This window comes from Alexandromys fortis, unplaced genomic scaffold, assembly GCF_014885135.2.
Source record: "Alexandromys fortis isolate MF-2015 unplaced genomic scaffold, M_Fortis_MF-2015_v1.1 scaffold_23, whole genome shotgun sequence".
Taxonomy (NCBI): Eukaryota; Metazoa; Chordata; class Mammalia; order Rodentia; family Cricetidae; genus Alexandromys; species Alexandromys fortis.
Window position 1 is genome coordinate 12,835,076 of NW_026067907.1, and position 17,000 is coordinate 12,852,075.

General features: G+C 47.6%; 1 protein-coding gene across 2 annotated transcripts in view; it reads left to right on the forward strand.

The window, feature by feature from the left end:
* Positions 1–17,000, forward strand: part of Smoc2 (SPARC related modular calcium binding 2) — a 129,665-nt gene that overhangs the window by 62,357 nt on the left and 50,308 nt on the right. The window contains exons 5-7 of one of the 2 annotated variants that reach the window (XM_050136028.1): positions 2,590–2,637; positions 5,510–5,593; positions 7,142–7,216. In XM_050136028.1, coding sequence (XP_049991985.1) covers positions 2,590–2,637; positions 5,510–5,593; positions 7,142–7,216 — 207 coding nt within the window. The remainder of the gene's footprint in view (positions 1–2,589; positions 2,638–5,509; positions 5,594–7,141; positions 7,217–17,000) is intronic. The other variant, XM_050136029.1, reaches the window with a different exon arrangement.

The following is a 17,000-nucleotide window of genomic DNA, read 5'->3' on the forward strand; positions in this document are numbered from 1 at the left end:
CCTCCCCTCCCCTCCCCTCCCCTCCCCTCTCCTCTCCTCTCCTGCCATGCTGTATCTTTAGGGCGGACTTGGTCTTTCAGGCTATGCTCATGCCGTCCTGTTAGAGACTGAGAGAGCAGAAGCCGCTGCCCCTGCTAAGTGACAAAGGGAGAACAAGGTCCTGTTCCCTTTCAATGCTCGTCCCAACAGGGAGAGCCCAGTCCTGTCTTCTTTCTCCCCAGCCTCCCTGCCCTCCCATCTCCCTTTCCCAAGAAAAGCCACGTAATGTGTGGAGTCCACGATTTCTGGAAGGGACAGCTCACGCTGTGTAACTGTGCTCTGGAGGAGACATTGGCTCTCTCAGCTGAGCTGCTCCCCTGGCATCCACATCACACGCCTTCATCTCTTACTTGGGGAAAGAATTAGTGTGTCATCAGGGCACTGCCTTGGACGAGGCTTCGGGAAAAAGACTGGGTCTATGTCTCAACTAAGTACCTGGGCTAGAAGATCAAGTACCCCTTCGTAATTCACCAACACCTCCTGAATTGTGATTTCCTTCACTAGAAATGCCCCTGTGCCCAATAAAAAGCCACCCCCTTAAAAGGCCCCTTCATGGGACAGAAGCTCACGCATAGAGGACTTTTAGTGTCCCTTTCTGGTGCTGGCCTGAAGCGTGACATAGCAGGGCCATCCACTGTGGACACCACAGACAAGCACTGTGGAATCCAGGTCACAGCTGGTCCTGGATTCCCTTCGTTTGCCTGCTGTCCCGGGTGCCGATCTGTGCCCCGGCTCGCCTGCCAGTCCTTCAGGCCGGCACCTTGCAGGGAGGCTGGGAGGTAAAGCTGCCCAGCCTTTGACCCTGGACAGAATCCAGACTCCACCAAGACACATTCCCTATTCCACAATGTTTGGACGGCAGAGTGTGTGATCAGGGACCCTTGGTTCTGTACCAAAGCTCTCTCCTGCATATGGACATCAAGATAGAAGAACTATTTTTGACTAGCTGTGCATGCGGACTGAGTGAGTAGCCTGACGAGAGAACCTGGGTGCCCTGGGAGAGCGCTGGCTGCTCAGAGAGAACCTGCCCCCACCCCACCGCCCTCAGGAGTGGTGGTTAAGCTGCCATGTCTTTTCCTGATCTCTCTAATCAGCTTTCTGGTCAACAGCTTGCACTGTTCCTCCTCAGATTATGAAAGATTATCTTAATCCAATCCCGAAACCCTTTCAAAGAGGGAGTGGCCTCTTTACCACTAATACTATTTCACTCAAAAAATCAAAACCTACATGCTCAGAATTAGTACCCAAGTCCTGTCATTTGCAGTCAAGAGGGAAAGTGTAAATTCTGCATAGCTACATGCGATGTGCCAAGGAGCTCTGCAGGAAGCTGGTCCCTGCAGATGGGTCAGGCCAGGAATCCATGGGAGGCTAGGAGGCAGGAATGCAGAGTGGCCGTTCTGGTAAACCTTGGCCCCAGAAGCCACAGAATATGATTGCATACCCTAGTGGGAGAAACATTTAGATGGGAATGAGAAGGTACAGCCGCTGGTAGTGGTGCAGGGAGATGAGCCAGGCAGTCCAATTGCCCTTCTGACTGCCAGGGTTGCAGGCTACAGTCTCTCAGGTGTGCCGCAGGCAGCATCTAGAAAGGGCAGGATGTACGGAGCTGCCTCCTGCCTTCCAGGAGCCTCAGAATCAATTGTTTTTGTATCTCCAAACATGTCACCCCGCTTTTCAAGAAATACCAGCAACGTTGTCTCTGCCTTTAAGAGAAGTGCTGATCTCTCTTTCACTGTCGTTCACAACAGAGAAGAAAAGGTTGCCGTTCCCAAGTTGAGGTATCTTTGCTGAGGGCCACAGTGCTAGTCTCGGTCCTGACTGGAGCGTTTTTCTGATACCCTGAGCGGGTGATGTGGGAGAGTTGGTATCTGGCACAGTTTCAATGCATTGGAAGCAAAGGGACACTGCCTCAGATTTGTGAGATCTTTGTCCACACCAGGCAGCAGCAACACCTTTCTCCACAAAGCAACAGATGGGCAGTGTGGTGACTGCGAGGTCCTCACGCAGAAAGAGACGAGTTCAGTAGACACACAGGCGCCCACAGCCCGACTGTCCGGGAAGCAAGCAGTCCTCAGCCTGTGTCCCTCGCTGTCCTGAGAGCTTCACGCTCCTTAGGTCTTTCAGTGTCTGTGTCCTCTTTAAAGACAAGTCTGCAGTTTTTCTTCTTCTAATCAGACTTGTGTTGAAGCCGAAGATGTGCTTTCCTTTAGCGTCCCACCTGACCTGGACGTCATGGCTGCAACTCTCGTCACAGCGATGCATGCTGACAGGGAGATTGGGACTGCTTCTCTGGTGCGTGTGTTGCCTTCTGTGAAGGTCTTCCACACTTAGCTGCAGCCCTTCAGAAATGGGGACTCTCCTATGCTATCAGGGCTACCACTTTGGGTGACAGTCCCCCCACCCCCGGGTGCCAGGTGGCATGCGTAGTTTAACTAGAACACGAGAATGCACTTTGAACCTATCAGATTGCAACGAAGAAGCTGCTTCCCTCAGCTAATGAAAACCATTCGGCCGGCCATTCTAATTCCCTTCTTTATTTTCCTCTCTTAGGGTCAATAAATGAGAAGTTGCCCCAGCGGGAAGGCGCAGGAAAAGCAGGTAACTATCTTGAAATGAAGTTGCATGATGGTATATAAGATTCTGTCTGATTGCGCCTTTAAATGATCCTCGAGTTTAAAGATGAGCTATGTTGGAACCTGATACCCAGATCTCCCAGCAGCGTAAATCCAGTCCCCCCTTTATTAGTCTCCTGTGGGTCAGGCAGCACACTCAGGGGTGTTGGTACAGTTCGGTGGGGACCCCTGAATGGGGCTCAGGACTACTGTGGTAAGTTCAGCTTTAGGTGTGTACAGCTTTAGAGAGTACCACAGTGGCAGGTTCAGCTGGAGGCAGGAGTGTGTGTTCTACCCTGGTGTATCAGGGAACACTACAGGTCTGTGAGGACCACTGGAGATGTGTCAGGTCGGGCTGTCGGTGAACTACATTCGGCTCTGAGTGTGCCCTGCCCAACTGCAGGTGTGTCAGGGTCCCTGTAGGTGTACTGAGTTCTACTGTAGGCGTGTTGAGTGACTCAGAAGACATTAAGAGAGACACCTAGCAAGAGAGTAGAGGTTCATTATTTTGACTCCTCAAGCATTCCAAACCGTAGAAGTTAGTGAGGACAATGCTGGTGTCTGTGAGCAGGTGACAGCTTTCTCCACGCAGGCGCTCTTCTGAGACAGCTTGGGAAGATCTGTCCCTTGTTCCTTGATCTTCCTCAGTGTCCTCTACCCCTGTCCCTGGGATACACATTCTGCTTTAAGTCTTTGAAGTCAGAAGGTTTTCAAGATGAAATGATTTTTTTTTTTCTGTATAACTGTAGGCATTTTTCTTCGTTCTGCTGTGGGTTATAGTATAATAAACCTGACAAAGAAAAGTAAGATGAAGACAGGACAAAGGGAGCTGAGTTTGTTCAGCCCCTTTCCCGTAACATAAACTGAAAGTCTCTCTGGGCTTCTTGCTCTGGAAAAAAAGATATTCACAATGTTAAGATACATGCATGGCAGAAGCACAGAGAGGCTAGGTATAGAGAGTCAGATGTAGAGAGAGAGACCGGGGTAGATACAGAGAGACCCGGGGCAGACAGCATGAGAACTGGAGCATCCTCAGAGGCTCGAGGTGTTCCCCAAGGAGTCTGAAGCAGGCACGGTCATAGACCATTCAGTGTACAGTACCCTCGAGGACTTACGGGAGCGTGCAGTACAGAACTCACTTGCTAGGGGAAGCCATGACGAAGTCTTGGGTGGAAGCTGTGGCACTTCCGCAGAAGCGGAAGGCATGAGAGGCACGGTTTGCATTTAGTAGAAAAATGGGTGCACAAGTGATGACGGTTGCTCCTAGTGCTGGGTTTTAGGAAAAGAAGTGACAGTATGTTAGTAGAAAATTAGCCTAATTCTGAGAGGAGGGAGCGGTATATGATTCTACTGCCTGTAAACATCTCAAGAAAGAAACAGGCCCCTGAACGGAACCCCACTGCTCTCTGCGCCTGCGCCTGCACGTGTGTGCACATGCGCTTAAGAACATGTTAACGAAACAGCAGTCCAGGTTTAGAGAGAAAAGAAACAGAGCAGAAATGTGGAGGAGAAGTACTTTTTAAACTGTCCCTCTGTTTAGGTTGAGTTAAAGCTTTCAGTGGGCATTGGGTACCAGTACACTGCATCCCAAGGGCAGGTGGGGAGCTGGGTGGAGGGCAGCCCACACAGGGTCTGAGCTGGTTGGACAAGACCTGGGCACAGCTCCACCTTCAGGCTGGACATCAAGCATGCCCACCTTACTTTGGGAAGCCGGGCCTGCATTCAGCCATCAGGGACCCTGTGGCTTTGAGAATGCCTCACCAGGTTGACCTGCTCCTCAGCAATTACACACCAGCAAGAATGTTTTCGGCAAATCCCCAGGAGACTTACATATAGACGTCTCCTATGATCCTTTAAGATACTTAGCATATTAAATTTGTTTTAAATGCATTATTCATTTAATTCATTAATTTTGTTTTCTTAGAAAACAAAACAGTTGAAGAGCAAACTCCCCCATGCGCTCACTGCCAACCCTAGGCTCTCGTGTTCCATAGAAGTCATATTGCATTTTCAATGTTTGGGCAGTCAATTTTGTTTCAAGAGATTCTCCTTCGCTCCCCTACAAGCCTTGTGTGGGGCTTCTAGACAGATGGAGGATACAGTGGGGTCACAGTTAGCTGAGCCCCATGTCCAGCCCTTGTCTTATTCGCTGCTTCCGAAATGACGGGGGCAGACTTGAACTAAAGCAGTGGGGAGAGAGCTGGAGAGACTAAGTGTCCACTCATTGCTCTGTCGGGTGCTCTGACCCTGAACCTCACAGGGCATCCACAAGGAGGTGCTTAATACAGTCAGTGATGATTATCCTCCAAGAAACGTGGCCATTCCTGTCAATGCCCACCCTGTCCTCCCACCAACCCCTGCATTAGTTCGACCCTTCCCACACTGCAGCCTCCCATGCATGCTGCTCCTGAGTCCCCTCTCTGTGGAAGGATGTGAGGGAAGCGAGGGCTTGCTGGACCAGATTATGACTCCCAAAGTGGCCTGCGCAAGGGAACACACCCAGGAATGGTCTCTCAGCTCCCACAGTGACCCCTGTGGGTCTTTGTCCTCTTCCCCACCTTGTAACCTTTACCATCCAGGGTTTTTTTTTTTCCTAGAATGAGGTCCTCCTGCTCACAATTTTCCACTTGCCCCTCACTGCCCAATAATGGCCACTGATTGGTTTAGAATTTCATCCACAGTCCCCCGTGTGGGCCTTGGTTTTCAGGTTCCTGTAGCATTTGGGAGTAGCAGCCCCAGGGCAGCAGGTCAATGTTTGCTCTATGCTGGGCTGTGTTGGGAGGGTCTGTGGGGGTGGTTTGCAAGTCCTGGGCTCCAGCCTGGATGCACACTTACTTAGCTTACTCTCATAATTGTAGTCTCCTTGCAAATCTTTTCCGTTCTGAATTCAGATGATGCTGCAGCCCCAGCATTGGAGACTCAGCCTCAAGGAGATGAAGAAGGTGAGCTGGTGCGGCAGACTGGGCAGGGGGCAGGGAAGGGCGGTCAGAGTTGGGGACGTGGTGTCAAGTCTCTATGGGTACGATGCTATACACAGTCTAGACACGCACAGAAGGATTCTGCCTGGTGTCACTTGTGAACCAAAAAGACTCCTCAACCCAAATTCTACACAGAAAGATAGCTACTGGGAAGGTCAGCAAACAGACAGGTCAAGTGACGTCAAACTGCTTCTGTAGGTGTAGAGACAGAAGAATGAGGACCATAATAGTATGTTATGCGCTAGGTCTTTCCTGAGAGAAGTCCCAGCACACACACACACACACACACACACACACACACACACACGCAGCGCGGAGAACAAGCAGGCTCTTTGCTTGACTGAAGTCATCAGTTCACTGTGGGTGTCAAGAAATCAGGAGGTTGTCTTAATATAGATGCAAAATAATCAAGAGAGGGCTGGCTGTGTGTGGCAGTTTCTAGCGTCATGTGGAGCCATTGCTTTTCCTGGTGATTTTCCACATTGCCACAGGGGATCTGCCGAGCAGAATACCTTGGTAGCCGATTTATCGATGAAAATGTATGCATTTACATTGTTTCAGAGGTGTGACAACATGTGCTATCTCCCTGTTTACATAGCTGGTCTTTACGACAGCTATGACAAGGATAGATGTTCACCTTTAATGGATTGTCTGTGACATTGGTCGTGTTCTCTGGTCAGATGTGGTCAGCTTTGTGGAAAATGTATAAGGACTACACATTGTAAGAAGCAAAAGACCGGAGGACAGAATCCCACATGCTTCCCAAATATCAGCAGTGGTTGGTGTGTACTGGAGATACTTTTAGCTCTGCCACGTTAACCCTCCATCCTGCACACCCCCAGTCCAGCCAGAAGAACTCAGGGCTGCCTGTCCCACGTGGAAGGGGGTTGAAACCCAGGCACTATACAGGCCCTGTGTTCTCAGGGCAGTATAATGACCCTGCCATGCATAGTCAATCACATTTGGTAGCCAGTGTTAAGGGGATACTTTCCTCAATGGTGTTATGTGAAAGTTATATTTTAAGTTATATTTTAAATATTTTATTTTGTGTTGAGTCATTCAGGTATGTGAGAACCTTGCTTACTCCATGGGATGTGTTGGTGCCTTGGGCTGCTTCTTCTCTCCCTCTTACTCTCTCCCTCTATCCCCTACTCAGTGGTGCTGAGGATCAAACCTAAGGCCTCCTGTGTGCTAGGCAAATCACTGCACCATTGAGCTACACTCCCAGCTCACATTGGAGTGTTTTGTAACCCTTAGAACCTGTCTTAATTCAAGCAGCTTTTAGTTATCACTTTCAGATTAAGAAAAATATACTGAAGATTTTATATTATTGTGGTTTTTTTTTTGGTCATGTGCATTCAGGCACTTTTAGCTGTCTTAAAAAGATGTAGCACACCTTTATTTATTATACTGGGGAGCGGGAGTGGGGGGCGGTCAGGGCTCCTACCGGCTTCCGTAGCTGAGGACTCCATGCTTCCTGATGAACTGTTTGCTGTCTTGTCGTTTCTCTAGATATTGCATCCCGTTATCCCACGCTCTGGACTGAGCAAGTTAAAAGTCGCCAAAACAAGACCAATAAAAACTCAGGTAAATTGGGACCTGGTGTCCTTCTGTGAGGGAGTATTTGATTCAGGAGTTTTGCCTTCTGCAAGTTTCTTAAATGTTTTTATTAGCTTCTCTGCATGCTTTGCAGGAGTTCTGTGCAGCTGTGTGGTAGGCTGTGCTTTCAGGCGCGCGTGCGTGTGTGTATGTGTGTGTGTGGGGGGGGGTTGTTGGTGAGTGCTCTCTTTGAGGCGGTTTCTGGACTGTTCCAGGTAAAAGCCTCCAAATGTATGGACTGTACCTCTTACAGAGCGGCAGTGACAGACTGACCTTTAGAGGCAACTGCTCTGACATTTTGTAGACAAGCTACGCAGCTTGTTAGTCACCGCCTGGTTTCAGGAGTTTATGGAGCTCAGTGGGTGGGTGTCCCGCTGGTTTCCTCTGGCCTTTTGTAGAATCTGAATCTGCCCTCTGGGTTAGTGGATAGGCAGCCAAGGAAGGTCAGGGTGACCACAGGAATTTCCTGGGATTGACCTTGTTCACAGGGATGAGAGGCAAGCACTCCCAAGGGCATCCTGGCACACAGTGCCGCTGTCTGGGCTGTATGATCCTTTCAAAGAGCGTTTTTAATCTGCTACAGTAGAGCACTAAGCTCAGGGTGCCACAGCTCTGAATAGGAAGAATGGACCTGACTCCATATGCAGTGCAAAGAGAACTGGCTGTCAGGAAGGCTGTATCTGGCGGTGTACAACCTCAAATCCTCAGGAGACCCCGTCTGGGACCACACAGGTGTGAGACAAGGGGCACTGTTGCACAAAAGGAGACTTATACAGTATGGCCAGTGGGCACCACCCCACTAGGCTCCCCATCCATTCCTCCTGGCCCTGGCTCTGAATGGCTGAGCCTCACCTTGTCCCTGATGGAGACTCTTCAATTGCCAGAGTAAGAGTAGAACTCAAAGATTCCACTGCCAGTTTTAAGCATGCGTATGGCAGGAAATTTTAAATACTTGTCCCCTCAGCAATGATGACTATAGTCAACTTTCCCTGTTGTTTTAGTTTGATTTCTGTAGCTGTGATAAAACTCTCTGACCAAAAGCAGCATAGAGTAGGAAAGGGTTTATTCAGTTTAAACTTCCCAGTCACAGGTCATCATTGAGGGAAGTCAAGGCAGGAACTCAAGAATAAACTTAGAGACAGGCCTGCTCACTATTCCCCACAGCCTTGCCTCAGTCAAAGCAATGTGGTAGGGCCATGGAGGATGCTGCTTGCTGGCTTGCAGGCAGGCTTGTTTATGCTCAGCATGCGTTTCTGTAGTTCTGAATCTTCTGCCTAGGAATGGTGCCTCCCACAGTAGACTGGGCAGATATGATCTGGGCAATCCCTCAGCTACGGCTTTTCTCTCCAATGACTCTAGGCTGTGCCAAGCTGACAGTTAAGGCTAGCCAGAGCACCCATATGTCTCTCTCATAACCTCAAAAAATGGCTTTATCCTATCTGTTCCCATACTCACAAAAGTTTCCCTATTCAACACTCTCCTACACAAACCAATTAGTGTATGGGAAAATAATTAAATCATTGCTTGTTTCCAACTCATTGTTTTACTGATGGGAGAAGCAATATGGCCATGACTGACTTTGACCTGAGAAACATAGAGATGATTATAAAGACAGCCACTGGGAATGTGTAACCTGAAGGTGCACTTAATTATGCTATGGGAAGAATTTCAACTTAAACAGATAACTTGTAGAACAAGGGGCTCACCTCTCAGATACCCTTGGCCAAGTGTAGGGCCAATTATAACTAATCTTCAAAAACTGAGAATTGAAACAAAATGCCTTAGGAAAGTCCAGTTAGCCTATAATAGCATAGATTACCATAGTTTGTTTTAAATTTCTATATATGAGTAGAATTCAAGGCAGAGACGTTAAGTTGATTTATAGACATCGGTTGTGAAGCCATTAGGGTTTGTGTGTGTTTAACTGTTATTATCTACTTTCTGAGGGTCAAGAAGGCAGCTCTACATGGTATCGTAGGATATTAAATGTAAAATTCGCAGAAAAGCTGCGAATTCTCTTCGCCTTTTGTGTCCTGGCTATTGTTAGCACCGTGGGAAGAGATTTGTTTGCATTTCATTTCTATTTTAATAGCCACCTTTACTTACAATCATCTATGTAGAGATGTTTGTTTAATCAAACATTTAAGGGTTGGAATGTAGATTGGCAGCAGAGTACTCTCTTACCAGGCTTTTACCCCAGGGTGACAAAGCTACTATGAGAGCGGTAATTTATGAGTTATTACTCTGTATTTAAACACTGACTTACCTCATTGTGATTCTTACAAGCTCTCTTAGAGCAGACGGCAGACTGGAAAGGCACTGCTTTCCTTTTATATGAAAACTATACACATCAATTAGCATTTCTTCCACGAGCTAATACTAAAATTATTATATTTTACTACAAAATCTGTAGGGTACCATGGTGTGTATGAGACAGGGTGAGTGTGAACCAAACAGGCTTCCAGGTAAAGAGTAACAGCAGGAACGTTCTTGAAAAGAAAACACAAGGGGCCCTAGTCTGTGAAATTTACACATAGTAGCTATGTAAATACATAAGAAATATTTGTTTTCTAAATTAGCAGTCTTGTGTTCCATGGGCTCCCATGGTACTATTGTCTTGTTGTTAAGCAAGTAAGCAAATAAAAAACAAACAGATAAATTGCACATACACACACTCACACACACACACACACACACAGAGAGAGAGAGACAGAGAGAGAGAGAGAGAGAGAGAGAGATTTTCAGTGCCATTATACTTTGATAGTTGGACCTTTTCTTCTTGGTTGGCTCACCTAGTAAGAGAACCAACTGATGTACACTAAGTGAATGAATATGTTCTTAACTTGATTTTTGCTAAAAAGTGCATTATTATTCAAATTTTCTTGTCAATATAAAATGGAAGTTGCTTCACTTCCTTCTGTTTTTGAATCTGAATCATCTTACTACACATATTAATATTTTTCTATTCATGGGAATATGTATTGATCGATTGCACAGTGTTTTGGATAGGAGGCTTTGTCTAAATGACCACGAACTGGATGTTTACTCTGACAATGCTTCAAATTTCTCTCCGTGTCTACAAATGAATGATTAGCTGGAGACATTTTGCCATGGGCACGTATGGAGTACGGAGTAGAGTGTGAACTCAAGAAATGTCCATGGAAATGCTCTGGCTGAAGGACTAGTGCCCCAGGGAAGGGGTACTGGGTCAGGGGTGGGCGGGAGGCTGTGTGCAGCTTGCTTCAGGTCAGCAGAGTTCTCTGACAATCGGAATCAAGTTCACACGTGGAGCAAACTCACTGTTCTGCCTGCTCTGCTCCCGGTGCCTGAGCTGTAGCTGGGAGAAGTCACAGGGATGTTTTCCAAGGTAAGAGGCCTGTTACTTTTTGGGGAGCCTTTGAAAGGACCCGCAGGCTCTGCCAGGGCAGGGGTTCTTCGTCAGCACCTGCTTTCTGGGCACAAGAGCTCTTTGGAATTTTGCAAGTTCTTTGTGAGAACTTCATTGGACAGCTGCAGGTCAACCTGCCAGTTTTTCTCTCCCGGGATGGACACCAGGCACAGTCACTTCGCACAGCTCCACTGAATTACCTCCTTCTCATAGCGAACATTTCCTTCCTCAGTCTCTTTTAGCCAGTGTGAGTTAGAACTACCATCAGCATCCAGCCAGGGCATCTCGTAAATGGTTAACTGCCACTTTAAGACAAGAAAAGTCCTGTAGAGATAGCCATGCAAAGCCTGAGAGAGACCGACTGCAGCTGTCTTCTTCATTCACGTGGTCTAGATCAGAAGCTCCCAGGTTGTGAGCCCTGGAAGGAGGGGCTCCTTGCCTCTACCCCCTCCTCATCTGACCATGGTCAAAGGTGATATAAACTGTCCATTGCCTGGGGGGTTGACAGATTCATTTCTGTGGCCAAGGATAGAATCATTTCAAAATGGAGCCAGACTGGATTCAGACTGGTAGAGACCTCCTGAGACACCCTCACTTCTCAGGCCTGAACCCTGGGAAGGGCAGCAGGGGAGAGGGTTCCTCCCAGAGACTGTGGCTAAAGAAAGGTGAGGTTGAGTTTATCTCTGGAGGGAGGCAGAGGCGCTGGTGTTTGTTCTGAGCCTTGCCATTCTACCTAGAGTTCAAAACCTCAAGGTAACGGGTGCGGTTTTGTGTCTATGGCAGCTATAGCTCCTACCATCTAGATGAACACCTATAGACCTCAAAGGGACCCACTCCAGTGGACTCTGGCTTGAGCCCATGACCTCCACAGATGGTCTTGTTTGTTCAGGACTGCAGGAGCCAAAGGGAACTCCACATCAGCTGGGGTTGCTGTGGCTACCTTTCACTTTTCTTACTCCTACATAAACACTGAAATATTCCAGGCCAACTGGGAGCCATGTGGACTTCAGGCCAGTCACTCCAGTGGTACTTACCAGGGTCAGAATGGAGTTCACAGGGTACAGCATCTACAGTTGTCCCCTTTGCTAGCTGTGAGAGGAGAGAGGTGGTCTGACTCTTCTCTCCATCAGGAGGATCATTCGAGGCTCCTTATGAAGTCTTCATTACACAGGTAGCCTGGCCACAGGAAGAGAACTCTCCATGTATCCTACCACCAGGAAGCCCTGAAAGGCTACAGCCAAAGCCTGTGGCAGATGAACTGTGGTGGGCAGAGTGTCCATGGTCACCAGCTACTAACTCAGGGGTGAATTCTGGGGGCTGTGGCTCCCTGTGACTGGGTAATCTCCTCAAGTCATGCCTCCCAGGTCAGGACGCTGTGGCTTTAGTTCGAGCTGTCTGCACACAGCACTACCTGAGTACTGGCCAAGGACCAGCCATCTCTTGTACCACTGAAGGCCTTCTGGCTACAGCTCCCGTGTTTGCAGCTGGACCTCCCTCCCGCCTGTAGTGAGAGGTGGAGTATCTGGGTGCTGGTAATCTCACAGCCTTGTTTGTAGCACAATTAATAAAAACCCAGAGACAGAAATTGGGGCTCAACCTGAAGGTCAGAAAAGCAAAACACCAGTCTCTGGCTCTTACCTCAACCTCAGTCTGAAATGATGATCCTGCCTCCAGGAATCTCAGAATGACACTGTGTCTGAGAGCTGTCTTCTCCCCTTTTATAATCCTCTCTAGTGCTGGGATTAAAGGTGTGCACCCCTGGGATTAAAGGCATGCACCTCCTGGTTTCTATGACAAACTAGTGTGGTTGCTGGGATCAAAGGTGTGTGTCATTGTTATCTGATCTGTAATGCTGACCAGAGGGGCTGTTTCACTCTCTGATCTTCAGACAGGCTTTATTTATTAAAATACAAATGAAACATCACTGCACTTGTTTATGTTTTAATGCAGGATGGAAGATGTTGGGTATCTGTTTTGTTTTGTTTTTATCTCCCTCCCTGGCTCTTCCAGCCGCTCTGGAGCTCAAGGCCGAGCCTCTGCAGAGCTCCCTGTATCGGTCTTGCCTGCAGCCTGCTGGATAAGGCTAGTCGCTCCATCTCCCTCAGGCCTCACCCACCTTTCCTGGTCTTTCTGGGTTTTGCACAAGTTGGAGCAAACATAGAGGCCTGGGTTGTGTCATCTTCAGACACCTCCTCCCCTACTCTGTCCCTTCTCAGCGGTTAAACACTTCTATGGCTCCTGTCCAAGAGGACATCCTTGATGGTCACCATGTCCTGTGGTTTTATGCGACCTTGTCAGTGGAAATATTTTCTGTCTTATCCAGGATTGATAACTTTTGCTTTATTGCACATATTAAAATTAATGCCAAAAGATAATTATCTTTTAATTTTGCTTTAAATCAAGCTAAATTGCATTCCCTAGGGGAAAATAATATGAATTACATTTCTGTTGTAACTTTTAGGTTTTTCCCTCTCCTTTTGTTTTTTCAAAAGCAACATTATAAAGGCATCAAAACACCATTTAGACCCTTAAGTTATAAAGCTTTGGTCATTTGAAGAGATCAAAATCTATAAATTACATAATTCCCATTAAGTGTGGCTTGTAACCATGCATGATTTTAAAGTGTTCATTATCCTGCCTTAAAATGTACATGTCCGAGTTGATTTAATTTCCCTAGCTATACAGGGGTGTGTTAATTTCAAACATGCTTAATTCTCAGATTTCAATGTCCAATCAAACTGTAAATGATCAGAGCATTCAAAGTTCAGAAAGAAAAGAAATAAAGGTGGTGAAATTGAGTGGGTACTGAGTAGGCTGGTTGGAAACACGCCAATGCAGCTCCGTGGAGAGAGGTATGTTTGACTTTAATCTCTGAAGTCCAATTTGCCACTGAATCACTAGGTCCAACAGGAGTCTCCCATGGAGACTGGGCTGTGCAGAATGAACCTGATTTAAACAAGCATGGCCTGCTGGTGTTTCTCTGCTTCCTGGCTGTGGCTGGGGGGGAGTACAGGGATTGTCTTCTGGTGGGTCTGGTAGAAGCCCGCTGGACACAGGAAGCGGTTTGAGTGTGACAACCGAAAAGAGGCAGTCTCCTCAGAGCTGACCCTGCTAGCCAGGCCCCGTGGTCCTCCTCATCAAACCCGGAAGAGTGGCAGGCATCTGAAGAGGCAGAGAGGAACATGATGAAGTCTCGCAGACCAGAAAACAGATTACCTGGAACTCGTGGACTGGACAGCCCAAGGATGTGTGCTCCTTCTACTGGCAGCACCCAGCTAATGGAGCCATTCACCTGATGGGCATAGGGGCTACTGTGGCTTAGGGTCCTCCAGGCCTTGGGAAGCACAGAAAGGAGAGGCTCCAGGCTGAGGTTACCTCTCACCATGGGATCCGGACAGAGAATGTGGCCTCTTGAGGAGGTGATGAGGTCTACCCCATAGGGAAGCACTAGTTCTCAGTCCTGTTGGATCATGCGTCCCCAATCAGCAAGTAGGAAGTGAACTAACATCCAGGCATGTGTGTCACAGCTTAGTGCCCAGCTTGGCAGATGGCAGGGACCAGGACTTTTCTGAGAACGCTTGTGTTTTCCTGTGACAAGGGGGCTGATTCAGATGCTGGGGTTCCAACGACAGGGTGAGAAGTGCTCTGATAAACGCACCAAGGATTTACCTGGAGCAGTGAGCTCGGCGAGGCCACCCTTCACCACACAGGCTGTGTGAAGGGCCGAGTGTGCATTCATGCTTGAGAACAGAGCTTCACAGAGGAAATTTCACCACGAGTTGGAGAACGTGTCTGACCCGTCAACAAGGGAGGCTGCTTTGGGAAATGGCCACACAGTTGACCTGAAGTTAACTGCCATGCCTTCACCTGAAAGGTCAGCTCACTCAAAGTCAGTGTCCTTGCGTATGCAGCCACTTTTCTCCTTCACTGGGGGACGCTAGCTAACACTTTGTGTTGGGTGGACAGTGGAGAATGCTGTGATCAGTCACAAGTATTTCTCCAAGCCCATCTTCCCTGCAAGGGACAGAGTGAAATGTCTTTTCTTATCATGCGTAAGCCACTGTCTGATTCAACATGCGTGCCAAGCATGAGGCATCAGTACAGTAACAACAGGTTGACCAACCTACACATTTGCAAACAGAAAGTGGTTAGAAGTATTTGATGTACATACATGAGGACTGGAATTCAAACTCCCCAGAGCCCATGTAAAAGCCTGATATGTAGTGTGAGCATCTGAAATTCCAATGCCCCTACAGGGAAGTGGGAGATTGAGACAGGAGTTCCCTGCCCAGTTAGACTGTGCAGACAGTGGAAAAACAACAAAGGCAGCCTGTCTCAAGCTAAGCACCATTGAGGGCCAGTACCCATGGTTGGTTTTCTGACCTTTGCACAAATGCGGGGGCACACATGATCGTATTCATATACATGAATGTACATGTGTATACATACACACATCCATACACCTATATACATAAATACCCAAAACATGATAGAATGTTTGCTAGGACTTTGATTTATTTCCAAGAATCACCTGGTGGTTGTGCATACACACGGATATGTATAACCAAACATAGGCTAAACCATTATTTATTCAAAGACATCTTTTTGTTTCAGACAGAACATTTCCTAACCCCGTCTTGTCCTCACACGGTCGTCTTCCCCTTCGATATGTCCATGTCCTACGTAAACGCTGTATGAGAGTTGTGATCGTGTTTTTGTTTAGAACCATCGGAATGTGTTGCTCAAGTTCACATCACCAAGGTGTTGCTATGATGGGGGCCACTAGGAAGGTGCTTAGATCTCTAGGGAGGGCTTTATGGTAGTATTAGAACTCTTATGGAAAGGCATAAGGGGGCCCCTGTAGTAGTATCAAAGAGTTCCACGGGAGCCCAGAATGGAGTATAACAAAGGTTTATTGATTTGGGAATAAACTCATAGTAAGGGTAGCCACCCACAGTTTTCTGAGTGCACTGGGAACTGGAACTGAATCCAGCAGAAAAAGGGGCCATACACATTTTTCTTGTCATCTGCACTTATAGTACATGAGACCATCTTTGATCCAAGTGGGCCAGTATCTTAAAGGCTATTGGCTGAAGGTGTTCCCACAGCAGGCCCCCCTGTTCCACTATCTCAGGAACATATGGAAGGCACCATGTGTGAAGGAGAAGATGCACTCTGACCAAATATGGACTCTGTCCATTCTGATCTTGGGCTCTAGATTGTAGGGAGTCAGCTGTCCATCTGCCCAGGTCCTGATGCTCTTGTTAAGGCAGAGCACCAGCTCAGAAGGCTCTCATAGTGCTGAGGAGAGCAGAGTTCATCTTTCGTGCTTGCAGCTGCTCATGCACCTTCTGTAGATGCTGGTGGGGGCTTCTAGAGCCTGCTCACCTACCCTACTCTTGCAGGTAGCCCCAGGGAAAGACATGAGCTCTTAGCTCTCATGTTGCTGCCTCTGAAGTCACCCTGATGATACGTTTTAAGCTTTTCCTTGGTGTGTTGGAAGTTAATGATTTAATGATGAAATTTATGAGCCACCAAGAACCCAAACTCACCATTACTGGTGTGAAGTTCTGAATATATTTGAATGCTTCTGATAATCTCACTGGATATGAACATAACATTACTCTCAGGAAGGCTATGAGGGTAAGGCCTCTGAGGCATTCTGGGTATGAGTCTTTGACACAGGATAGCCAGACACATCACCCTATTCTGTAATCTGCCTTCATGTTTTCTTGGTGGTGTCCTTTGATGCCTGGTGTTTTCTTTTGGATGGATCCTGTTCATTAGATTTTTCTTGTCAAATCTTGTCATTTCTTGTCAAATCTCCTTCTGCAGAATGCTTGCCTTAGCTCTTTCCTTTGCGTTGGTCAGTGACTAGGGTCCTTGAACAGGGATTGGTGGAGCTGCTGTTGGTTCAGGAGTCTTTGTGCCCCTGAAGGCAATGGGTCTCAGCTTTATAGAACCGTGTCTTGTGCAGCAGCTTCTTCTTCGATGAGGTTGAGTTGACCTTTGGGAGTAGAATGTGGGATTGATCCACCTTCAGCTTGCTCCTTTATTGTAAAGAATTGAAAGTTGTGTCGGCAGCACTTGTGAATGGGAGGGAAGATAACTGTGCCATCTACAAACCTAAGTCCCGCATGGGCTGTCCTCCCCTTGACAAGTAAGTACTCTTGCCTGGTGAACTTCTCATTCACTCTGGTATCTGATTTGATCTGACAATGCTGCCTAGAAGGGAGGCCACCATGATGTTCACAACCCTCTGTTTAGCCTTTGCTGGTTTTAAGGGTTTAGGGGAAAATTCCTTGAGCTCTCTTCAGAAGCAAATTTTACTATTGGGTATTATTTTGCCTTGGTTGCTCTGATGACATCCCAGCCCCCGAGATC